At 36.7% G+C, this 24,912-nt stretch overlaps 2 protein-coding genes across 2 annotated transcripts in view; one reads left to right on the forward strand and one right to left on the reverse strand.

The window, feature by feature from the left end:
- LOC107678935 (pappalysin-2-like) overlaps positions 1-14,968 on the forward strand; it is a 54,244-nt gene extending 39,276 nt beyond the window's left edge. The window contains exons 18-23 of the mRNA XM_016474336.1: positions 2,070-2,238; positions 2,325-2,457; positions 2,873-2,982; positions 6,246-6,317; positions 12,889-12,987; positions 14,284-14,968. Coding sequence (XP_016329822.1) covers positions 2,070-2,238; positions 2,325-2,457; positions 2,873-2,982; positions 6,246-6,317; positions 12,889-12,987; positions 14,284-14,391 — 691 coding nt within the window. The 3' untranslated portion in view covers positions 14,392-14,968. The remainder of the gene's footprint in view (positions 1-2,069; positions 2,239-2,324; positions 2,458-2,872; positions 2,983-6,245; positions 6,318-12,888; positions 12,988-14,283) is intronic.
- A 704-nt stretch (positions 14,969-15,672) lies between these two features.
- The window catches only part of LOC107678919 (astrotactin-1-like), a gene marked incomplete at its 5' end in the record, with an annotated part of 189,441 nt that continues 180,201 nt past the window's right edge, over positions 15,673-24,912 (reverse strand). The window contains 3 exons of the mRNA XM_016474321.1: positions 15,673-16,427; positions 21,386-21,569; positions 21,661-21,761. Of these exons, the coding sequence (XP_016329807.1) occupies positions 16,190-16,427; positions 21,386-21,569; positions 21,661-21,761 (523 nt within the window). The remainder of the gene's footprint in view (positions 16,428-21,385; positions 21,570-21,660; positions 21,762-24,912) is intronic.

Raw genomic sequence — 24,912 nt, forward strand, 5'->3', positions numbered from 1 at the left:
AGCGAGTCCAGAAGGGTATTGCGGAGAGTGGATGGGACATAGACCTTCCCTTCTGGACCTCCCGGCGGAGCTGGTTCGGAGTGGGTGGCCTGGCGGATCTCTTCGTCGAGCGTCCATTGAATGGGACCCACAATGAGGGCTGGAGGGAGAATGGTCTCTGGGGGTATTACCCGTTCGGTGGCCTGAGGAAGGCGGGACAGAGCGTCTGCTCGGGTGTTCTTGGGTCCGGGATGGTAGGTAAAAGTGAACTGGAAACGGGTGAAGAACAGCGCCCACCGTGACTGACGGGGGTTGAGGCGTTTGGCCTCCCGAAGATATTCCAGGTTCCGGTGGTCAGTGATGACCTGGAAGGGATGACGAGCTCCCTCCAGCCAATGTCTCCACTCCTCCAGCGCGAGCTTGATGGCGAGAAGCTCGCGGTTCCCGATGTCATAATTCTGCTCCGCCGGGGAAAGCTTGCGGGAGAAGTATGCACAGGGATGGAGGCTGGGAGGCTCTCCAGACTGCTGGGAGAGCACCGCTCCTACTCCTACGGTGGACGCATCTACTTTCACGACAAATGGTTTCTGAGGATCGGGCAGCGCGAGGGTAGGAGCGGTGCAGAAGGCTTCCTTCAATTCTTCAAAGCTCTGGAGGGAGGTGGGCGTCCAGGACAGAGACTTGGGCTTATTACGGAGCATAGACGTGAGGGCGGCTGTGTGCTGACTGAAATGGTGGATGAAACGGCGGTAGAAATTTGAGAATCCTAGAAAGCGTTGGAGTTCCTTAACGGTCTTGGGTTGTGGCCAGTGGTGAATGGCTTGGACTTTTTTGTCATCCATCTGGATGCCCTGAGGACTGATTGACTAAACACCTCCTTGAAGTGGGCGGTGAACGTAGATAGAGTGCGAGGGCCTGACTGTTACTTTCCCATATGGACTGGGCCCAGTGAAGAGCATGGCCAGCGAGATGAGAGATCATGAAGGCCACCTTGGCGCGATCATTGGGAAAGGCTTGTGATTGCATCTCGAAGTATAGGGAACATTGTAATAAGAAGCCACCACAATCCGCCGCCTCACCGGAGAAGATAGCGGGCCGTGCCATGGGACTGTGGGAGGCAGATACAACGGGCGTACGGATGGCGTGGATTAAATCCTCCAGTGATGGGGGGTTCGGTGGTTGTGGCTCCATAAAGTGGGTAAGTTGTGGTCTGGTCTTCTGTCACAGTACAGAAGGAGACCAGGGACGGAGAGGTAAAGTAAACAGAGAGCTTTATTGAACAGGTGCTGGGAAAGAGAGAGAGAGGGAGAGCAAATGGGTTAGAGCAACAGTCTATGGAATGGAAGGGATCAGGCTCACGTATTGACGGGTTCCTTTGCGGATCGGGCTGAAGAGGATGGCACAGAGACAGGAAGGTATCAGGATGGAGTCCGGGTACAGTGAGTCAGGTAAGGAGTAGCGTAGTGAACTCAAGACTAGACGAAGTGTGACTGTAGTGACTGTGCATTTAAGCTAGTGCTGATGAGGTGGTGACAGGTGCGGCTGATTAGTACTCCGGTGATTGTGAACGGGTGTGTGAGATGATTGGGCCTGACGAGGCTGGACTCTCCCTGACAGATGCTCTTTATGGAGACAGACGGCATAAAGGAGGGGTAAATCATCAGGGGTGAACGGCCTTCTTGAGCACATTTTGTGCTCAAGAAACATTTCTTATGATTATCAATGCTTTCTTATGATTATCAATGCTTAATATTGATATTATTTTAGTTTAAAACTTGATATTTTTTAGGATTCTTTAAATAGAAAGTTCAAAAGAACTATGGAAACTTGAGATATATCATAAATTGCAGTAATACTTAGGGATAGGTTAGAGTTAATTTTTACTGTTTTTACTGTATTTTAAATAAAGTAAACACAGCCTTGGTGAGCATGAGACTTCTTTTTTTTTTTTTTTTTTAGAAAAACCAGAGCTTACTAGATTTTGCAAGTGCAGCCAAAGTAATGATTTTGTACAGGAAATATATTGTAGGTATGTGCGTTCACCCCTGATGATTTACCCCTCCTTTATGCTAATGACTTGTTTTTCTCAGGAAGTTTCTGAGGTTGGAGTGTTTGGAGGGTGGGATGTGGCAAGAGGGCAGCTGTTCACCTGTCACATGCCCTCCTCTCCCGCTGATGTTTGAGGGCATGTACACCTGCACCAACAATTTGGACTTTGATAGTATCTGCACCCTACAGTGTCCTGATTCAACAGAAAGGGTATTGTACCACTTTGTAGGCCAACTATTTCTGTGTATTCCTAAACTCTGCAGTCATTAAACACTCATCTACATTTGTCTCTGCAGTCCAGCATTCGATGCACCAAAGATGGCAAATGGACTGAGGACTTTACTATGTGTAAGAAGATAGAGGGACCGTGCCAGCCTCCTCTTGACCTTAACCTGGTGGAATACAGCTGTGAGGATAGCTTTGACGTGGGTGAGGATTTAAACTGACAAGAAAATTTACTGGTTATGAGATAAAAGTTGCCCATTTCAAATATGGAAATGACTAGTAAGTCGATTTTTAACAAAGCAATGATTATTGTCTCAATCATTGTCTAAACATATATTAATATGCATCTTACAATTTTTTCCGCATTGTATTATTTGGCTGTACATTTAGGCCACTGTATTTATCCTTCCTAATAAGAGGTCTAGACATACTGTACTGTACCTGCCTGGGCTTCAAGACCACAGTCAGTTGCATGCAGAAGGATATTTTTGAGTGCCAGCCTGCCAAGCTGTTCAACTATGCATGACTAGTCTGGAGCTTGGCTATTCATGTGCTCACATGAATAAATTCAACAGATGCAAATGATGGTTAAAGCAAAGCTTGCTTTGTGTCATGGCAGGTGCCGTCTGTTACCCAACATGCATTGTGGCCTTGAGTGACCCTGTGGTGTTATCCAATGGCTCCAGCGCTGATACAGTAGAACACTGGATGCTTCCCAGCAAGGTTCAGGTAAGGTGGTGGGGCCAGTTTGCCACAAATTGTTATTTGATATCATTGGCTGTTCAAGAATTTAGGCACTTTCTTTAAAGCCCTTTTTTAAAATTTTTACTATTAAACTTTTAGAAATGCTTAGGGTAGAGTGAACTAAGAAACAACACTTTTTACAGCTTTTATTAATTAGAATTGTTTTATTTACTGCAGAGCAATCATTGGTAAGCAAGTGATGTAATGCTAAATATATTCAAATTTGTTCCGATGATCATTTACATCTTGGATGGCCTGAGGGAGAGTACATTTTCAGCAAATTTTAATTTTTGGGTAAACTATTCCTTTAAAAGTGATTTCTACATACTAATACATGTTTAAAATTTGAAGTTGTTTACAATATGAATGAATATGAATTAATAATGAACAGTAGTATATTTATATATTTAAATTATTTGTAAATATGCTAAAATATAAATGCATTATAAAAATAAATATTTATAAATGTAACATTAGCCTAGATTAATAAAATGTTCCTTGTAAGTTTATAATGCATTATCATAATAATATGCATTATAATACATTAAAGGTGACATTTCATGAAAATTGAACAATCCGTGTTTACAGGCCCTATTTTAACGATCTAAGCACATGGTCTAAAGCGCACGGCGCAGGTGCACTCAGGGCATGTCCGAATCCACTTTTGCTAGTTTAACGACGGGAAAACGGTCGGCACGCCCAGTGCATGGTCTAAACGGGTTGCCCCTATTCTCTAAATGAGTAATGGGTGTTTTTTGGGCGTAACGTGCAATAAACCAATCAGAGTCTCATCTCCCATCCCCTTTAAAAGCCAGTTGCGTTCGCGCCATGGCGGGTTCGCTATTTACATGGCGGAATGTAATTTTTCATTTTTAAAAATGTTTGTGTGCTGCTGCGCATCCCTGTGCGTGTAATAAGCAAAGTGTACGTGCATTGTGCACCTGCCTATAGGCGCATATTACTAACGCACTCTTTAAATAACAAAGAAACAATATTGCGCCAGACTTTAGACCAGGTTTGAGTTGGTCTATGGCGCAGTCTATTTTCAGTTCCTCAAAATAGCAACGCACCAACAATGCGCCTGAACACACCTCTTTTTTAGACCAGCACGCCCATGGGCGCACAAATGGGCGCAAATGCATTTGCTATTTAAACATCGCGGTCAGATTTCGCTCCCTCTGTGACGTGATAAAGGGATCTTATTATAATATCACCGCCCCTTTATCTGCACGCTTCCACACATGGCACCGCCATTGTGTTTTCGCAAACGACAACGGTGTACAAGTTCTAGCGCCATGGCAAAAGTTCGAGCAAAGCATGCAAACTGTTCTATCTTTAGCTGCACAGATGAGCACAGAACACTATTTAGAGTCCCAGCCTCAGAAGAGGCAAGAGAGCAGTGGATTTATTTATTTACTGTATATTACGTTGCTGCAAAAGATAATATAAACGACTTCTTTCCCAGCTGTTTACCTTCACAGACATACCGACTGTTTTTGTAAATGTGTTTTTAACAAACTTTTGTGCATTTGACAGTTTAAGCACAATAAGACATGAAAAAGAACTTAGTTTAGTACTCACATGCCATGTGACAGCCGCTTTCTGTGCGTGTGCTTCGGATGTGTGCGCTCAGAATACACTATATCAGAAGTTTAAACTAATATGGCTTTAAAACGCATGATTTCAACGCTATATACAAGATAATCAAAACTAGGGATGGGCGTATCGATCCTGAAATTTCGATATATCGATACTGATGTGAGTATCGAAAGTATTTAAACTCAAATAAAAAATTATGATACTAAGGTGTTTTATTTACCAGTGATTTTGTTTATTTAACAAAAACATTTTGCTAAAGGCATTGAATTGGATGAATAACCTATGTTTGCGAATAATTGTGTAGGATAGAACTATTTTACTTTTACTATAAACTACTTTGATCTTGACTAGACTTTAATGCTGATATGGCACTTAATAAAAGGATAGATAGATAGATAGATAGATAGATAGATAGATAGATAGATAGATAGATGGATGGATGGATGGATGGATGGATGGATGAATGGATGGATGATCAATCGATCGATCAATTGGTATTGTTGGTTAGTTTTTTTTAATTAATTGTGATTTTTTTTTTTATCATCTACCTGTCCATCATAGTCAACATGCTTGGATGTGAGGTGACAATTTGGAAAATGGTTGATGTCTTTTAGGAACCAGGATGTCCTTGACCATTAATTCAACCCACACACAGAGTAGTCTTGTAAATGTAGTAAAGACTTCTCAAAAATGTCCCTTAAAGGGATTTTCTAAGACTGAAATGAAATGGGGTTTTTTCCTGTTCCACACATCATGACATGAGGTGCATTGACATCTGTCAAATGTAAAATTGCTCACGTTTCTGATCTTTGTTTGGGGGAACCTATTTTGGCTGTAGGCAGAGGAGCTTTTAGACTGAATACTTTGGACACAAAAATGGAATCACATTATTGGCACATCAGAGTGAAAAGTTGGATTGGGTTACCTTGATTTTCGCTACAAAACCAGGTTCAACTCACCTTACCAAAGTGTTGATTCTGTCTCTCAGTGTCATATCAGCTCGTGAGAGTAATGATTACAGTGTGATGTTTTTATAAGAGATGCCTAAAATGCCACACGTCAAGCATGACGCCTCTGAAGGTGTCGGACTCTCATTGTTTATAATGATACATCAGCACCCCTAAGAACAGCCTGCTTTCCAGGAATGTTGTCCAAAGTATTGCAGATTGGGTAAGAATGATGGCGTAAAGGTCACAGTAGGAGGGAGATGAATAAGAGATAAGCAAGTTTCTTTCCAGAAATTCTGCTTTAGAAACAGGTCAGCTTTCCAATTCTGAGAAAATGTCAAATCAGTGAAATATTTGTTCAAATTGAAAGGACAGGAGGGCAAAAGTAACCCTTATTATGTGTCATAGTTATTGGATATTAATTTGCTATTTTATTTTTAGGCACCATGTCTCAGTTTTTGCCTTTTAAAATTAAGTTAGAGATTATTAGATTTCTGGAAAAGTCTAAATAAAATATAAATAAATAGAAACCCCTTTTTCAAATTTCCTCTCAAGAAGATTTGTTACAAGAACTTCATCAATTGTAATAAGTCACCTTTTATGCTTTATGTCATCATTACAATGCAGCAATTGACTCTCCTTCCACTTCCCCTTCCCCTTGTTCTTCCCTCTCTTGCTCCTCTATTTCTCTTCCTTTGAAAGAGTATTGTCTGTACTGGTATGTTGAAGTGGCATCCGAATCCAGCACAGATCCACTGCATTCAGTCCTGTGAGGTGAGTGCCAATTATATGACGTAAGTCTTTCTGATTAGTGATGAAGTACAACATCGCACAAGAGTCAAAATAGTTCCTCAAAGCTAATGTGATTTTGTGCAAGATGGAAATTATTCTTAATTCTTCCTAATTTCTAGATGATTCTGTCACCCTCATGTTGTTAGAAAACCATATGCTTTTCTTTTTTCAGTATTTATTCAGTATTTTTCAGTTTGTAACGGATGTTCATGCAGCTCTTTTCCATAGAGCAACAGTTTATGTTGACCAAAAACTTCAAAAAAAGATTGAAACAGATGAACAATACAAGCTCCCTAAAAGTAGTCCAAAAGACTTGATCACTATATTTCAAGGTTTCTGAAGTCACACGATAAACATTTGAAGCATGGAAGTGAAAATAGTGTTGAAAATAACAGTCGAGTCGAGTGATTGGGGCAAAAACAATAACTGTTTATTGTATTTCTGTCTGGATTTTAGCTCTGCCAGTGATGTCAGGGGATATATCTTAAAAATGTGAAAGGGTGGAGAGGTGTTTAGTACATTATGTCATTCAAATGAATGAAGTGTGAGACTTCCAATTTTATGTATTAATTATTATTTTTCCTTATAAACACTACTGTTCAAAAGTTTGGGGTCAGTACGATATTTGTCTTTTATTTATTTATTTATTTTGGTGGGGGGGATTTAATACTTTTATTCAGTAAAAAAGTATTAAATTGATCTAAAGTGACAGCAAAAACAACATTTTACAAATTATATTAAAAATTCAGAAGAAAAAAATCAAAAATTTATATTATTTAGTGTATCATATAAATAAACATCATATAAATATATATTATATATGTTTTACACCAATGACAAGTGAAGAACTACAAACAAAGTGTGGAGCGTTTTAGTGAATAATAACAAGTTATATTTTGTTCTACTCCCCACACAAAGTTATGCTACAACTTTTTAAAGAAAAAATAAATAAAATAATAAAAATCTACTTTAGAGTGCCACTGATAAAAAAAAGAGTATATTGATTTGGAACAATCATGCTGCATTAAATAAAAAATAATTATGTTATAATACTGATTTGTAGTATATGGCAGCAGTATTTTGGTGCACACTGGAAGATGTAAAACCAACGGCAGAGTTCACATCTGTCTACTGTCACATCTTGCAGAGAAAAGAGCAGTCTGATAGATAACCACCAGCAGAGCATCATTGAGTGTGGTCGAGGAGGATCAGGGAGCACCATAATCAGTGATAAATGATGATGGTGTTGATTTTTTAGTTTTACGTTCCAATTATTGTGTCATGGAGCTTCGTGCGCAGATGGGGAAACCTGTTTTGCTCTTCACTATCTCTGTAGTCATAACTCCATGTTCATCTTATTAACTGGGCCGTTTGACCAAAATGGAACTCGCAAATCAAATCCATGATCCATTTTTTTAAAAGCATGTATAAATAAAGCATAAAAGGTCAGGCTAGTAGCACATAATATGTCTCAAGAATGACTTTGAAGCCATTTATGCCTCCAGGAATTCAGATCTGAATGAACCCAATCCAAAGGGTCAAGAAACGTAGTCATTTAGTTTTCTATTTTTATTTTGTCTGTATTTGGTTTACACTTTCCCAAGTTTACATTTACGTTAGTAATGAGGCATTTTGTTGTCCGGGATTTCCGACACCATTCGCTCTCATATGGAGACATCTTTTACATTTCTCCTGGCCAAGAGAAACATTTAGTGCAATGGTTGATGGACTGCATGCCACATCTTCCCACAGCATGCTGACAGATTGATTCTCACCAGGTCTCCTTTTATCACAAAAATAAAACCGAATGAAAATATCATTGCCACTGTAAAATGTGGTATATACATGATCATAAAACATATTATTCCAGTTTCTGTTCCTCCAGAGTCCTTCCTGCAATTCACAAAATCCTGTTTAAATTCACCTCAAGCACTAACTCATCAGACTTTGTCGACAATTGTAATGCTGAGGTGCCAAAGCAAATGAATGATCTTATCGGTGTGTGTGTGCAGGTCAGTTGGACAGAGGGAATTTAAAGGTGTTATGTAACTGATGGATGCATTAAAATAATCACGAATGATATGTGACGAAAGTAACATACCAGGCTTCGCTAAAAGTCAACAGAAGTAACGCAGCAGAGTCATGTGAAGTCTGGAATCGAAAATAGTGTTGAAATTAACAGTCGAGTGTTTTGGAAATAATGGATGACTGTTTATTGTAATATCTTGCAAGTGAAAGGGTGGTGTGATGTTTAGTACAGTGTGCCAATCAAATGCGTGAGACTTGGATCAATTGTTTAGGATTTTTTTTTTTTAAATATAACAAAACATTTTCTCATATTTTATGTATTTAATAAACAAAAATACATTTAAATATTGAATGTATTTAATAAAGAAAGGTAAATCAAATTGTTTATCTAATAAATCTTTCTAACCCTTTAACATTTTGATCATAAAAAGACAATGTATTTAGTTCGTCTAACTTTATCATCAGTAGCATGCCTTTTTTATTTTTTATTTTTTCCTGTGGATATCAGATTTGATCATTCTTAATATAATTTCAGAGTAAAACAGACAGGTTTTATGATCTATTCATTCTACTTTGGAAAACACCATTCCTGTAGAGGGATGTTTTATGATATTCAAATACCCCTCATATCTGCCAGACCCTCTCATCTTCTCTTGCCCTCATTTGTTACCAAGCAAAACGGTTGCTTTTATATTGGAGACTCAATATAAATTAAACCACAGCACATGTTCCAGTTGCTCTGCTGCATGTCCAGAGGGTCTTTCCTATTATAGGCTGATGATAAGTGAAGAGGTCAGCTCAGGTTATGCTTTAGTTTGTGTCATTATTAATATTTTATTTTGAACCACCAAGGCCAAACATAAGTAGACTTTAAGTCTGCTTTTCTAACCTATGGTTCTGGAAATTTGAATTTTATATATATATATATATATATATACACACACAGTGGGTACGGAAAGTGACTATTGGGGTTGTTTGTTTTTGTTTTTCCTCTGCTACTATAAAGTTCAATTTATTTGACTGCTTCAAACCAGCTTTTAAGTAAACTATTTCCTCTTTTTTATGTGGCTCAAGTTTACGAAGAACCACTGTTCACATTCTTTGCTGCAAATATGGTTAGAAGAATGGTCATCTGATTCCTCTCAGGGCATGCACTGGGTTTCTTCATCTTAACATTATGGAAAGAGTTGACAAGACACAAACACAAAAAACCTGGAAACACTTCATTTGGCCTTTCACTGTTGTGATGTGTTACCTAAAATTTGTTTTTCAGCATATTCAACTTGCATTTAAAGACAAAAAAAGAAAAGTTTACATTAGAAATTAAATGGAGGGGAACATAATTAGTAGTCTTTTGGGAACTCTGGAGAGAGCCAATCAAGGGCCGCATACTTCAGTGAAGTGAGATGCCAGCACTAACATGGGGCCTCGAAACAATGTTGTCCATGAAAACATGTTGTTGCCAAGGAGATTTGTTTATGCTATTCTATTTCGCTTAGCATTAGATGTGCTCGGTCAGGCAACCTGTGGAGTGTGTCCTCCCTCGCTCCTGTGGGATGTTTAGGGATTTCTCCCGATGACATGTACTGTAAGGTGAAAAGACACCTTCATTGTTTGCTTCAGATAAGATTTCGGTTTGTTGATCTCCGGTATCTCAGATTGCAAACGTTCATCGCAGAAACTGTTGCTAGGGGTTAATTGTGTTTTTAAAAAATACATATTTTCTAAGTGACTCAGAGAGTTTCATTTTCAATAAATTCATGTAATGTTAATCAAGCTTTGGATACTGCCCAAAACAGCAGGGTTGCCTACTAAAACCCCTCTTTGAGAGGAGGCCAGGAAAATGAATTTTAGGATATACCTCAAAGTGGACAGCCTGAACTGACACTGAGCAGTGGGCAATCTGAAGAGGTATTTATATTTATTATTGGATTACAGTAAGTTCACTGAGTCTTTCCTATTAGGTCTCGAAACATTGATGAAAACAGATCATGAGTCGCGCTGCAGCTGCTTATGACGAAAAAAAAATCAGTCAATTCAGGTTACATGGATTTTTAAGGTTCTGCATATGGACGGCTATAGTTTGGCTATTAGATTAAGATTAATTACGTTGCAACTTCCTTTCTTTCATTAGATTTTATTTTATTATTTTACATTTTTATAAATTAATGTTATCACTGACAACTGAAAAAAATGATAGATATTGAAATCTTATACTATTTTGTCTAAATAAATTGAAAATATCACAGACAACCGAAAAAAAATGATAGATATTGAAATCGTATACTATGTTGTCTAAATAAACTGAATATAAACACAAAACACTGAAATCAATCATTTAAATGCTTGTGTCCTTCCATCAAAACATCACTGCAGCTCCTTATGCTTAAAATAAATCTATCGAGCCAAAACAGACACAATTAGCAAGTATTTGTCAATTTATTGTAATAATTTAGCATGATTAATTTTGAAGAAAATAAGCATGAGATTTAAATGATTTAAAACATTATATTGTCTATTGTTTTGGTCATCTGAGTGTCTGTGGTGGTCAAGATTTTGACTTTTCTTGACTGTTGTTTTGTCTTGAGCCAGATATATGTGAGGTCCATGTCAGATGATTTTGTGTAGTGCTTCAGATGGTTGACTACAGTGTTGTTTGACATTCACTGGCAGTTTTCCATGCTGGCTGGAGCAGATGCATTCCACACATCCTTCCCATTTACTGTTACACGACTCTTTAGTTAGGCATTAGGTCATTTTTCGTTTTCCAGCCTTTTCTAAAACAATATTAATAATGCATGTGTTTTAGATTCAGATATTTAACTTGCAATATGTAACACGTTAATTTAAACACAAAGTGGTAAGACTGTTTTTTAAAATTGTTATGGCCAATAAATTTGCAATGTGCTTAAGGTAACAAAATGGATGGAGAGCAAGAATAAAGAAATAAACTATATATATACACAAGCTTGAAACTGAAGAATGAAAAATGATATTGCTTATGACTTGGAGAATGAGACCACGGCAGGAAAAACATTTTGGATTGGGTGTAGGGTTAGCAGGGATAAATTCTACAGAGATCTCCTCGCCAGCTGCTCTTGCACAGGGATGTGGAATCAGGTAGAACCTGGACTCTTTGAAAGGACTCCACATGCACAAGAGAGCCAAAAGTATCTTTGGCAGACGGCTCTCGTTTTCCTGTTATTGGCATCAGATCCTTTAAGGTTAGGTAAAATACTTTAGGAAGGCATAATGACACATTTAAAGTGTTTATGCATATTAAATTTGATAATTGTAGTCCACTCAAGAAGGTTGGATTTTGCTCCCTTGGGCATTGCAAAACGGGTAACCATGCTCTCACACAGGTGAAGTAATGACATCGAAGGAAGTACAAGGAAGTTAGGAAGTTTTGTCTGGAATAACAGATGCGGTTTTATTTTATTTGAAAGGAATAAATGAGAAATGCCACCTACCATAAGGTATAACAGAAATCCCTTTGGCATGATCCATGCATTTCTTTCCTCATGTTCAGAGAAAACTGTTAATTGTACATAATAAAATGAGGTAACTCATGCTTGAACCTTTAAAATACTTTAAGGGCACATTTACTAGTTCAGTGAGTTCAGGTTGTTTGGATGTATAATAAACTGTTCCTGCATATGGAAGGCTATAGTTTGCCTGTTTATATAATATTAATTATTTTGAAACTATTAATCATTCTTAGAGTAATGTGATCATGAAATTAATTTTGTTGTATTTCATTATTTATTTGGTTTGTATTTTTTTTATTTTTATGTTATGACTGACAACTAAAAATGATGTAATTCCATTTTTATTTTGTAATTTCATTTGATTACATTTAACGGTGTTTTTAAATTATGGTAATATTTTACAATAAGGTCTCATTCGTTAACATTAGTTAATCATTAACAAATATAAACTAACAATGAGCAATACATTTGTTACAGTGTTTAACAATCTTTGTTAAGGTTAGTTAATAAAAATACAATTGTTCATTGTTAATTCATGTTAGCTGAGGTCCATTAAATAATGTTGACAGATGCAACTTTTGATTTTAATTATGTATTAGTAAAAGTTGGAATTAACATTAACTAGGATTAATAAATGCTTTACGGGTATTTTTATTGTTCATGTTAACTAATGGTAACAAATAAATCCTTATTGTAAAGTGTTATTAGTGATTTTAAAGATTAAGCGAGTTTTAGATAATGGCATAAGATAATTTACAGTAAAAAAAAAAAAAAGGAAATGAGCATGCACAGTTAAATATTCAATATTGTCCGATACTGATACAATGATAATAATTAATAATTAATTATTCTATTATTATTATTATTTATAATTTATTTAATTAATTAATTAACATAAACTATTTGAATAATACAAGCAAAAATGTTCTTTGTACAGCAAATATACATTATAAACATATTATTCTGTATGTATTACTCAAAATCTAATTTAAAAGACAGCATCTGGTTAATTCATCGCAACTCTTTCTTTGCAGCCATTCGGAGGAGATGGTTGGTGCGACACCATTAATAACCGAGCGTACTGCCAATATGACGGGGGAGACTGCTGTCCATCCACTCTCTCATCTAGAAAGGTAAATCTCATCTGAAAGACTATTCCTCTCATCCACATTCATGCTACGTTGCTTTCACATTCCTCTCTCACAGTGCCACTCTCTGTCTCGCATGGTGCCGCCACATTGTCAACCCTTTCCATGAACGTCGCCCACATCATTAGGCACTCAGGTGGCGTGATCTCCCATAGCGAGAATGAGCTCGGGGGGGAGTGTCTGTCATAAATAAATGACTGGATAGAACAGCTTTTATTAGCAGAGGGCCAGGTGTCAGCGGTCACGGGCAACTGTAAAACAAGCAGGGTCTGAGAAAGTGAAATAAACCGTGAGGAACAGCATCCTGCCACCGTAGGTCCGGCAGAGCTGCCATGCTTCTGTTTACGCAGGCCATGGAAAAGTCCGAGTATGTTGGTTGGGCAGTCTGGTTTAAGAGCATCTAGGATGAGAGACAGAGACAAGGTTGGACAATAAAAAACAAATTCCTCTCATCCCTCCTTCTGTGGTTCCCTTTCTAGCATTCTGCCACATGCACAGGAAACAAAATTATATGCACCGATACAATTGCAGTTGATCCGAAAGCAAATATTTTGAATATTTTTGGATATTTTGAAAAGCATCTATCATGATTATTTAGCATGAAACCAAAGCAAAACTTCCGTCTTCCAAAGAAATGCAATATAAATGAATGGATACTCTCGAATGTACCGCAAGTGAGACAATTGTATCTCGTAAACATCAGGTGAAATAAGAGCTTACGCTGTACTTTCATGTTTACTTTTCCTGCAGTAGGCTGCTTAGCTGGGAATTTGGGTTTATTTTGCAACCTGTGGTGATGGCACGAATCCTGGACGAGAACCTCCTCCAGTTGATTCTTAACATGTGTTCACCTCCTTTACTCATCTGCTCACAGTCAGGCTTTCTCTCTCTTTTTTTGTTCCCTTCAGCACTGAATGTGATCGTCATGTCCTTATCAATCCTAGCAATCGTGTAAAAATTCCAATCCATATGACTTTCTGGTTAGGTAAATAAACACCCAAACAGGCCATTCTCTAAAAATTTTTTCCATCAATGGACTCTTATTCTATTGGTTATTCGGAGTAATTTGGTCAACAGTTGATGTCGATCATGCATCTGGAAAAAGGCAGTGCTCATTGTTTTGATCTACTGTGATGCCTTAAAGTATTTTTGAGCTGAATTATCCAAACCACACTTTGATCTCTTGTTCAAAGACTGCGTGTGGCTCCCACATACCATAGATGTTTGTGGTTGAATGTTTTCTGGATGCTGTTTGTAAAAGCGTGTCTGGTTGATTGACAGGTCATTCAGTTCGGGGTGGACTGCGATCACGATGAGTGCACCTGCCGTGACCCCGAAGCCGAGGAGAACAAGGGCACAGCCAAGCGAAAGGAGCCAGGACCGCTGTGAAAGCTCTCAGACTGGCTTGAAAAGAAAATGTCAAACAATAACCTGAATGTTTCTCACTCCACATGAGTGCCAGGCTGATCAAAGGCAGAGTAAATCAAAGCATATAAGTGCATAAAAACAATCCTCTTCAATATTAATCTACAAAATAATACCTAATATTTTTTCAAGATCTCTAACATAGATGTAGATATGACCCATATTTTAGCCCACAAGCAATTATGTACACCATCAAACACACACTCACAAAAGTTTCAAGTGTAGCTGATTTTTATATTTTATACAAATAGCTCTTGCTTGTTGTGAGCCACATTCTCAATATTGTTTCCACCTATATGTCATTAATACAGGTATACAAAGTGCTTATCTCAGACTGTCAGTTCTTTCAAAATTTGAGATTTCAGGATTTTTTTCCTCTCATCGTTATTTTATACCCTGTACATGTACATGCAAAACCTGTGAAATGCATGTGAGATTTCATTTGTAGCAATTGTAATGGAAATATATGATACTATTTTTGTATGCTCTTCTGTCTGTTAAAGTGTAGGTTCACTGTCATATCAATAAAGTATAAATACACACCGTTAAAGAAGTTTGGTTGGTTTAAAAAAGTTGATGTCTGTAATTGTGCTCAGCATGTTTTTTTTAAATCAAGATTGAAATAATATCAGATTATTTTTAACCATCAAATGGTGCAAGATGCAGACTGAAATTACAATATGAAATCATATGTCAAATATTAAATATATAAAAAAACACTGTTAAAGAAATAATAGAATAATAATATAAAGGAAAAAAATATATATAAGAAATGATTAAATATTAAAGAAAATATATTTTCTAAATGCATGTTATTGATCTTATTTTGAATGATTTCTGGCTGGGTTTCTGAATGTTCTTAAAATGTCACAACTAAATTTTCTGAAAATCACAGACGACGCTGTTGATTTATGCTGGCCAGTCATTTAGTCAGTCATTAACCTTAAAATATGCCTCCAACCAATCTACAACTGGTGAACTGGACAGAAATATTTTCCCGGCTTGCAATTTTTTTTCCAATATTTTTTTTTCACTCTATATGTCGATGCGTAAGAAAAGAGCTGTTGGTATACTTAAGTTTCATCACAACTATAAAAACTTTAAAAACTGTGCAGCCCTCATTACTTTTGTTCAAATTTCTGTTGAACAATTAAATAATCAGTGAATTAATGTTGGCGATTTTATTTGGAATAGGAAATAAAACAAACAAGACATGTTATTGAACACAACTTTAAAATGGTTATTTTCATAATACTGCTTATACTTAAAAAAAAAAAAAAAAACAGTTTCTTGACCGCTCATACCTTAGTTTGAATACTACATTCAGCACATTAGTAGTGTTTAATAATTAACTAACATTTACAATTGCTATAGCTCTTTCCATATCTATATGCACTACAGAGACATTTTACATTTTCAGCACATTAAGGTGATACAGTTTTAGTTCTTGTGGAAAAAATCCTACCTATACCAGCTGGTGTATGCACTATTTGACAAAATACACCACGTCTAAATGACACTTTAATGCAACTTTCCTTTGACTGTACACTGTACATTTTTATGTGCAAGCCCATAGACATACCACTTGAATACTTCTTGAAAAATCAGCAAAGCTCATGGTCTCACAAAATATTTTCCTCTTCATCATTAAATATCCAATTAATGTTAAAACCGATGGACCAGATTCTCTAGAGAGAAGCCCTAAAGGGAAGGCTGCATTTAGGTACGGCCCCTGACTGGTCCTCTTGTTGTCCAAGTTGGCTTAAAGTTCCTTGGGTTCTCCATAATCATTGAACATAACGGAGAGCATCTGATCTTCACAGGCCTTACGTAAGTCTTGGCCGAGATTCACCCAGCTAAGCCCGAATGCTTTGGTATCTGTATAACGACAAGACAGATACTTGAGGGATGCTCTGCGCAAGCCAATTTTTGGTTCCTGGAGGAGACCCCGGCACCAACCGCTGAGTTCATCCAGCTGAGACAGGATCAATCCTGCTTTCCTGCAGGAGCAAACACAAAGATGATACTTGGTTAGTAATGTGTGTTAATGTTTATTTATTACAGATTGTCTGCGTCAAATGCATATGGAACATATGCAATTAGACAATATTATGCTGAAATAAATAAATAAAATTCAGCATGGATGTAATAAATTGGTCAAAAATGACGGTAAAATTTTTAGAATGCTGTATAGAAATAATAGAATAGTTATCAAAGAATAGAAAGGACTTTCTATTCATCAAAGAAAAAACAAAGTTTCCACAAAAATATTAATCGGCAAAACTGTTTTCAACATTTATAATAAATAATTCTTGAGCACCACCAATATTAGAATGATTTCAGATTGATCATGTGACACCGAAGACTGGAGTAATGGCTGCTGAAAAACAATACAGGAATAAATTGCATTTTAAAATATAATAAAATAGAAAAAGTTATATTAAATTGTAATATAATGTGTTTTTATATGTATTATTATTATTATTACTATAAATATACAGTATATTATAATTGCAATATTCATCATCTTTTGGAACATTAGTCATTAAAACCTTAGTAAATTAAACACATGCAGTACTTTTGTTTTGACTGATCCCTTTTTTTTGAATTTTGTTTTATCTCTGCACTATCAAATTACTTCAACAACAACACAGCTTTTGTCTTGCTCTGCACATGATTCAAATCAGTCTTTTTCTGCTAACATCCATTGTGATACTCATACTGCATAGTTTTTAGAATATTACTATTACGTAATGCTCTTGACACTGGTTTGAAATTTTTCTTCCTCCGGTGTTTTTGAGCATTCCATTCCGTTTATCCATTCTGAGAATGGCCACCTCACAAGCTGCTCCAGAGCATGAGACTGAAAGATTAATGGGAGACTCCAATATAACAAATATAAACTGCAGGCGATGGCCATATTCAGCTAAAACACAGGTCTTCTGTCTGCAGCCCTTAAATGACGCCCTTCAAAATCTGGACTGAGGAGTTTGACCATAAATCAAGCCTGTGGTGTATTTATATCAAACTGTAATGGCAAAGCCTTTAAAGAGAAATTTTCCCGTCAAGAAGCTTCTGAGGTAACACAGGACCGATTAGGTGAACGGCAGATAAGGTTAAGTACCTGTGAATTCTATTAGCGGTGGTGACTTGAGAGGGGCGTTTATTGAGTAAGTGTGAATGCGCTGAAGTGCCAATATCCGTCGCAAGAGACAAGAAGCTGAAATGCGATACCAAGAGTATGGAAAGATAGCCTCATTCCTAAGTCATAGATTCACTTCAAGCCCCTGTCAAACCAGAAGCTCAACACTCTACCGCATAAATACCGAAAACCAAATCTGTGTGGACCAACAAGGCTTTGGGGTAGCTAAGTGTATTTTTAAGTGTGTTTACAATTATAATGTGGCTTAAACCGATTCAACTGAACGCACAATGTCTTGTTTGACTGCTTTTGCAATTCAATGAGGTTTCAAGCGACAAAGTATAAATTCATTATTTACTTTGGCTTCCAATTAATTCATAACGTATAATAATGGAATTTTAATGATGTCAAAAATCACTAGCATATTAAATGAAAAATATTCCTGTCTGCTGTAGAGATGCTGTCATTTACATCATTATTTTGAGTGCATTTATGTTTTTAATATCTTGCTACATTTCAGTGGTTGTAGGAATTTGGCTGTTTATTTGCTTAAAACAAAACGCTGTGGTTTGTTATTCTTTAACAAGTCCATTTTGGTCTACAAATAGCAATGGCTGTCACCATAAATCCCAGCATGTATGGAAGTGGAAAATGGCCTTTTATTTCCAAGGTACGTTTTCAACCTCTTGGGCTCTGCCAGTGCCTCTATCTCACTCTCGCTTTCCGAAATCTCTTGCAATAGTCTGGGAGGAAACAATCAGCTGCATTCCACCGACATCTACAGTAACACACCAACCCACCTCACTCATTATCGACTTCCATATCATCCATTTGGAATGGCCTTATGACTCCTGTGGCAGCGACAACGTGGTTCCTTATAGTAACTGTACAGCATTAATGTCGAACGAAAACAGCGAAAGAACTTTGACCGAACACACCGAATTCCACCTATTAAAGCGTGAGTCAGTCCAACCAATAGTACCACCAATTAAGAATGAATCAGAAAATTTCTGTTTTGATATCTCAAAACAAAAGAAAACACAGCGAATAGTCTCTTTTTTTAATCTATTTTGTTCCAAGTCTGAACTGGTTTATATGCTGAGGGGGCCAGTTTAATTACAATTATCTTGTATTATGACTAGTTCATGAAAATTACATTTAAATGCTGCTGATGAGGAAACCCCAGTGAACTGTGTGACTTGTATTAGACAGAAACAAATTCTCATTGGTTATATTTCCATCCTATCCTATGCCGAAAAAATGCTGTATGGACGCAATGGAAATGACGCATACAAGTTGTTTGGAAGACAGATGCTGGGGAGATAATGGCCCATCTCCCCAGACCTCCACTAGAACAGCTTATCTGAAGGCTAAAAACTTGCGCAATATTTCATGGAACTGGGTCGATCATAGGGGCATGATCACACGCACCCTTCATTGTGCAAATATCTGGAGGAATTAATTACGAATGAATGTTGTTTTTGGGTTATCTTGATGCATTTGTCGTAGAAGACAGCGGGTCAATTAATACTAATTAACCTGCTATAATTTCTTCTCAGTTCTCAAATCTGGCCAATGACAGTATTATTGACATCACTTGACTCAACATCAGATCAACAAACATTTTACCCTTTAGGACTCATAGGGTCAAAAAAATATTTGCAATATAAATGTTGCTTAATAATATTAATAATAATTTCTTCAGCATATAAAGCATAAAGGATAAAGATATTTTTTACTCCTATAATGGTACAGTTAAGGCACACTCTCAGATAGATAGACAGGCAGACAGACAAATAAATAATACATGTACAAAAGCTGTCACTGATGTGCTACCCTTTCAAAACGTTAGATATTACATTAGAAACTAATATGTACTTTTAAGTTACTGATACCCTTTAAGGGTAAATAACTAAAACATGCTAACTAGCCAAACCTTGACTCCTTGGGTATGAATGAGAAATATCTCATTCAGGAAATAGGCCTGAAGCATGAGACTGAAAGGCCTGATTAATCTACCATGAATCCATGATCTTGGTTTGAAAGCACCTACTGTTAAAGTCCTCACATCAGTTCCTTCTCATCAGTCACACTGGGTGGGATAGTATTCGATAAAAGTGTGTTTTGATGCAGTAACTCAGGAGTAAGAAAGGAAAACCTTGCAACATGGAGACAATTAAATACAACCTTTTAATCTGAACCGAGGCCTCAGGTACGTTTGTCCAAATGGCCATAATTAAATTCACCTGCATCTACTGTGCATCAGCGAGGAAGTGTTCAAGTTTTATATCGAACACATGGCTGTGTTTAGAAAGTGTTTCAGTGCAATTCGAAAAGTCTTTGGTTTATTTTGGAGGGTGTATAAAGATTACTACCCTGTTTTGTGGTCAGCGTGATGCTTTAGTGATCCCTTTAAATGTACTGTAATCAGTTTGATTGTGTTCAATATAAACCTAATTAGCACAAATACCCTAATCAAAAGTCTGACCTTAGGTTCCGTAATAGAATCATCTGTGTTTACTATGTAATGTAAGGAGCAATGAAAAACATAAAAAAAATACAAAAGCTTGTAAAACAAGATATCGGGTTTAATTGCAATTAATAAAAATGTATATGTCCCCCTAACATTCCCACATGCATTCCAAGGCAGCATCCCATAATGTATTCTGCCAAACTCAATGAACAAAATAAATCCAAGACTGCATCCAAAATGGGTGAATTAAAAACTATATAGTTCATAAAAAAACAGTTAATATAATTAACAGTAAAACATTTAAACATTCATGCAACATAATTTAACTAAATAAATTAAACAAAAAATAAATCACAAACTGATCATTATACTTAATGTATGTATATACTGTATGTTTTAAAGTGCTGCAGAGTATTGTGCTGTTAGCATAGCAGCATGCTAACATCAAACTCTACTGAAATCAACTGCAAGTCAAGTCTGCAGTGTGGAGTGCAATTTGGAACCAACTTTTCTAGGTAGGGCGCCACTTCCAACAAATTTTAGCATACATCCCAGTATGATTTATCCCAGTATAACAAAAGGAAAAAATATTAAGACTTTTAATATTTTAAATAAAGAAAATTGTTTTACCAAGTTCAAGATTAAGTTTGAGGATGATTCCCACAAAACTATATTTTCTTCAAGAATATTCAAGATAAATTAAAACTTTTTTTAATTTTCATAATTCACAATTTATGTATACAGCGCAACAGCAAAAAAAAACTGAGAGGAAAAAAGAAATGCCACATTTGTTTAGAGCATTTTCTATAACAAGCCAAACAGGACCACACAGAGATGCCAAAATCCCACTATACCAGTTGCCTTAACCTGACTGTATATAAATATATACGGATCCATTCAGAATTATTAAACCGAGCAAAACACAAATGAAAAAAGCAAATAAAAACATTCTGAATTTGTCAAATGTGGTGATCTGAAGGCATCCATTAAAATCGCCATCCATCAAAACTTCACTGGTGAGATACTGGTTTGCTTTATTCAGGCTATATAGACTAGTCCTGACTTATATATGAGATATGTTTATTCCCACCAATCGTTGCACAAGTTAAGTTTACGTTTAAGAGGCAGAACAAACAGTCTAGAACAGTGGCAGCGAGCGTAATACTGTTGTTGAATGTGATAGAAAAAATCCTCCCCTTTCTCACTCACTAATTTGGGACACTCTACAGAATATCTGCCAATATAGAACGTTCCAATCTGGTCACTTATGAAGTCCCATTATAGTCTTAAAAGGCAGCTAGGTTTTGTATAACAAAGCTTCATCAGTGAATCATCTTACAAACCTGGGCCCCAGTTCATCTTCACAGCGCCAAGTAAACTCTCCAAAGCTCTCGTAGCGCTGGTTGTAATGGTAAAGAACTCGGTGGAGGGCTGATGAGCCGAGGTCCATGAGCGTGTTGTAGGCTGTCTGCTGTTCCTTCCCGCTTGTGTAGCCGTTGAACAGATTATAAATCTTGTCTGCTATTTCTGAGGGGACATTCAACCAAATCCGAAGATTTATAATCTTATGAATACTTTCCAAACCTATGAAGTTTATTCTAGAAAATCAATTCTCTACCTTGAGCCTTGACATCATCCACGGCGGGACAGGGAGTTTTGATCGTCACCTCACTCGGACTGGAACGCCGACCCGTGTTGTCCACCGCCCACAGCCGAAACCTGCCGTTTCACATTTAGATATTTGTCACTTATTCGATTCTCAAGTACGAAATACAGTATTTTGTACAGTAATATGATTGGGATATGTTGCAAGTAAAATTTGAACCACATCTCCAATATAAGCACCACAGCTCAACATGTTTAGAGGCTACATATTATATGAAAAATTATTATTATTATTATTATTTAGTACTTTTATTAATAACTGTTATTTTTAGGATTATGATGATTATTATTTAATAAATTATAATTGTAAAATATTTTAAGATGCATGTGTCAAAATATTAATAATAGTTATTAGTATTATTATTATTAGTAGTGGTAGTATTTAATAAGTAATAATAATAATAATAACAATAATAATAATAATTATTATTATTATTTTGCTCCTTCTTTCATTAATTATATTTTCAAAATAATTTAAGATGCATGTCTCAAACAATAACATTTATCAAAATATATTATTTCAAGGTTAAGGTTAAATGAATAAATAAGTGTATTTGGATTTATTCCTAGATTTAGTTGGAAATAACACTTCCAAATAGATATCGGAAATTATGAACCATTACCTTTTCAGGAGTACTTTGAAGTTCAGAGTGAAAAAATAGTTTCAGTGTGCAAATTATGTAATCATATAACAGCATATACCTCCATTAAAATCAAAATGCATGACTGCGCCACTCCCATTACATAAGCATGAGTTTACCTTCGGCTCATGGCTTTGATTTGAGGATCCCTTAAGTGCAGACAACTGAACTTGAACAATAGCAAGCAGCTGTGGCGGTGTACCCACTCACTCCCAAAACATCACTGCAATTACTCACTGATGATATATGCCAGAGGCTATGAGGTGCAAGTTGTAAAGATCATGTTGAACGATATCCCCATCTAGTGGAAGATATTATAAACAGCTACCACCTGCAGTATGGCAGCAGTGAGATCCTTCAAAGTGGAAAGTTGAGTCCATGTATATATATTAGTCTTTATGTATATATGTATACTATCACCAAAACAGGTGTATGCATGTGTGTAAACACACAAACTATGTTTAGATTCCATAATGTGTAATATCACAATATCCAAAATAAATAAATAAATACATGCATAAATAAATACATAAAATTAAATAAAATAAAATACAAAAACAAAAATGATGCTAAACAGAAGCATTTTCACAAGCAGTCTCAGATATTTGGACCCCACTGTATTTTTCTTGAGACCTAAAACTGAAATGAACCTGACAATAACACTGAACAGATCCATAAATAATATAAAGACAACCTGTGCTTCTTTGAACAATGGTCAAAAACATTTGGAGAGAGGTACAGTAAGGAGGACCCAAACCTCCCTGTGGGCTGGTGTAATCTCTTCAGCGTGCCCTGCATGTGTGTGCTAACTGCCTGCATATGTGCAGGACATGTAGCACAGGAAATCAACCTACCAGTGAGAACCATTGGTTTATAATGTAATGCAATGCAATGCAATGCAATGCAATGCAATGCAATGTAATGTAATGTAATATAATATAATAATCATTTACTATTATACTATTATATACTATTATTTTTATTACTATTAACCATATTTTTGGAGATGGTCCTCACTGCAGAACACAAGATCCAGGGAGCGCGGTTGAATCCAGATCCAACTCCTCCCACCTTACATATACCTAAACCTACCCGTCTCCACCCCTGATCCCTAAACCCACCCATCTCCACCCCTAAACCTACCAATCTCCACCCCCTAGATGTGGATCCAACCACGCCCCATGGATCTTGTGTTCTGCAGTGAGGGGCTACTGCACTTTTGGGTCACAACCCTACAGTGAGAGCCACTAATATATATCATAATTACATTTTTATTAAGCTTCCTTTGAGCATCATTATTCATCGTATATTGTGGTTCCTGTTTTTCCATCTACTTACCATATATTACTAATGTCAAACGTTTAGTTGAACCTTTTATATGCAGCTCAGTTTAACACATCAATCTTTCTATTGCTGTTTCTGCTATTACCACGAAGTGCATCCTTTGACGCACTTTCAAACAATTCCAGATTATGAAATGTTTCCCCAGCTGTATCTGAAGCATGTAAAACTAGTCTTACTGTGCTCGCAGACCATGTTCTTCCAACGTTCCTGAGAAAAGGATGTAGTCACGAAACTATCCAAGAGAGTCGAAATAAACAGGGGCCCCCAATGCAAGTACCACATCCAATAGAAGATGTTGGGCTGATGTCACTAGCTTTTATTCAAAAGCGATGATTGGACCAGTTATACTTTCCAAGGTTTCTTACCTGCTATAGAAACTGCCAAGCCATTTAGTGAAAAGCACATTCTAAATCAACTACTGATATTGGAAAATTGACATAGGTAGGAATTACTCCAGACCTATTTTACACAAATCATTATCGGATTTTCACAGCCTTAGTTGGATGTAATTGCTTAGACTCACGCAGATATTAAAATCCCTCATCTGACTGAAGACATGCAACTCAACGTCAGTTCAAAGTCCAAGTGAATCATCCAGCCAAAAGTGGGCCCTTTATGTTTTGTTTCTTACTGAACTCCAGTGGTAGTAAGTAAACTACTCACGTTACTGTAATTGAGTAGTTTTTTCGGGTACTTGTACTTTTTTTGAGTATATTTTTAAAGCTGTACTTTTACTTGTACTTAAGTACAAATTAAGCAAAATAATCTACTTCATTACTTTTAAATCATAGTTCGTTACTGAGTACGCCCACAATCTGAATTGATATTCAAACATTTGACGGCACTTCAGTAGCCAATAAAGATATCTGATCGTGAAGGGACCAATAACAGCCCTGATATCTGAACCGGGAAAAGCCGCAGCAGGTTCTGAAGAACTGATCAGAGAGTGAGGGAGTTCAGCGTAATTTATGGACTCAAAGTTTGGAGAAACAAACTACATGGTAGTGTTATCATAAATATCTATATTTCGATACAGATACTGAAATATCTGACACGGTTCCATTACTCATTTTCCCGGTATCTACCGAATATAGCCTACACAAATACAAGCTGCGTCTCTCTCTCCTCTCCGACAGTGAGTTTGACACGCATCCGCCTCCTGTCGATTACAGAGTCTGAATATACGCGCGGGATTGCAGGTATTCCGCATAATTTTAACC

This window comes from Sinocyclocheilus anshuiensis, unplaced genomic scaffold, assembly GCF_001515605.1.
Source record: "Sinocyclocheilus anshuiensis isolate Anshui unplaced genomic scaffold, SAMN03320099.WGS_v1.1 scaffold1576, whole genome shotgun sequence".
Taxonomy (NCBI): domain Eukaryota; kingdom Metazoa; phylum Chordata; class Actinopteri; order Cypriniformes; family Cyprinidae; genus Sinocyclocheilus; species Sinocyclocheilus anshuiensis.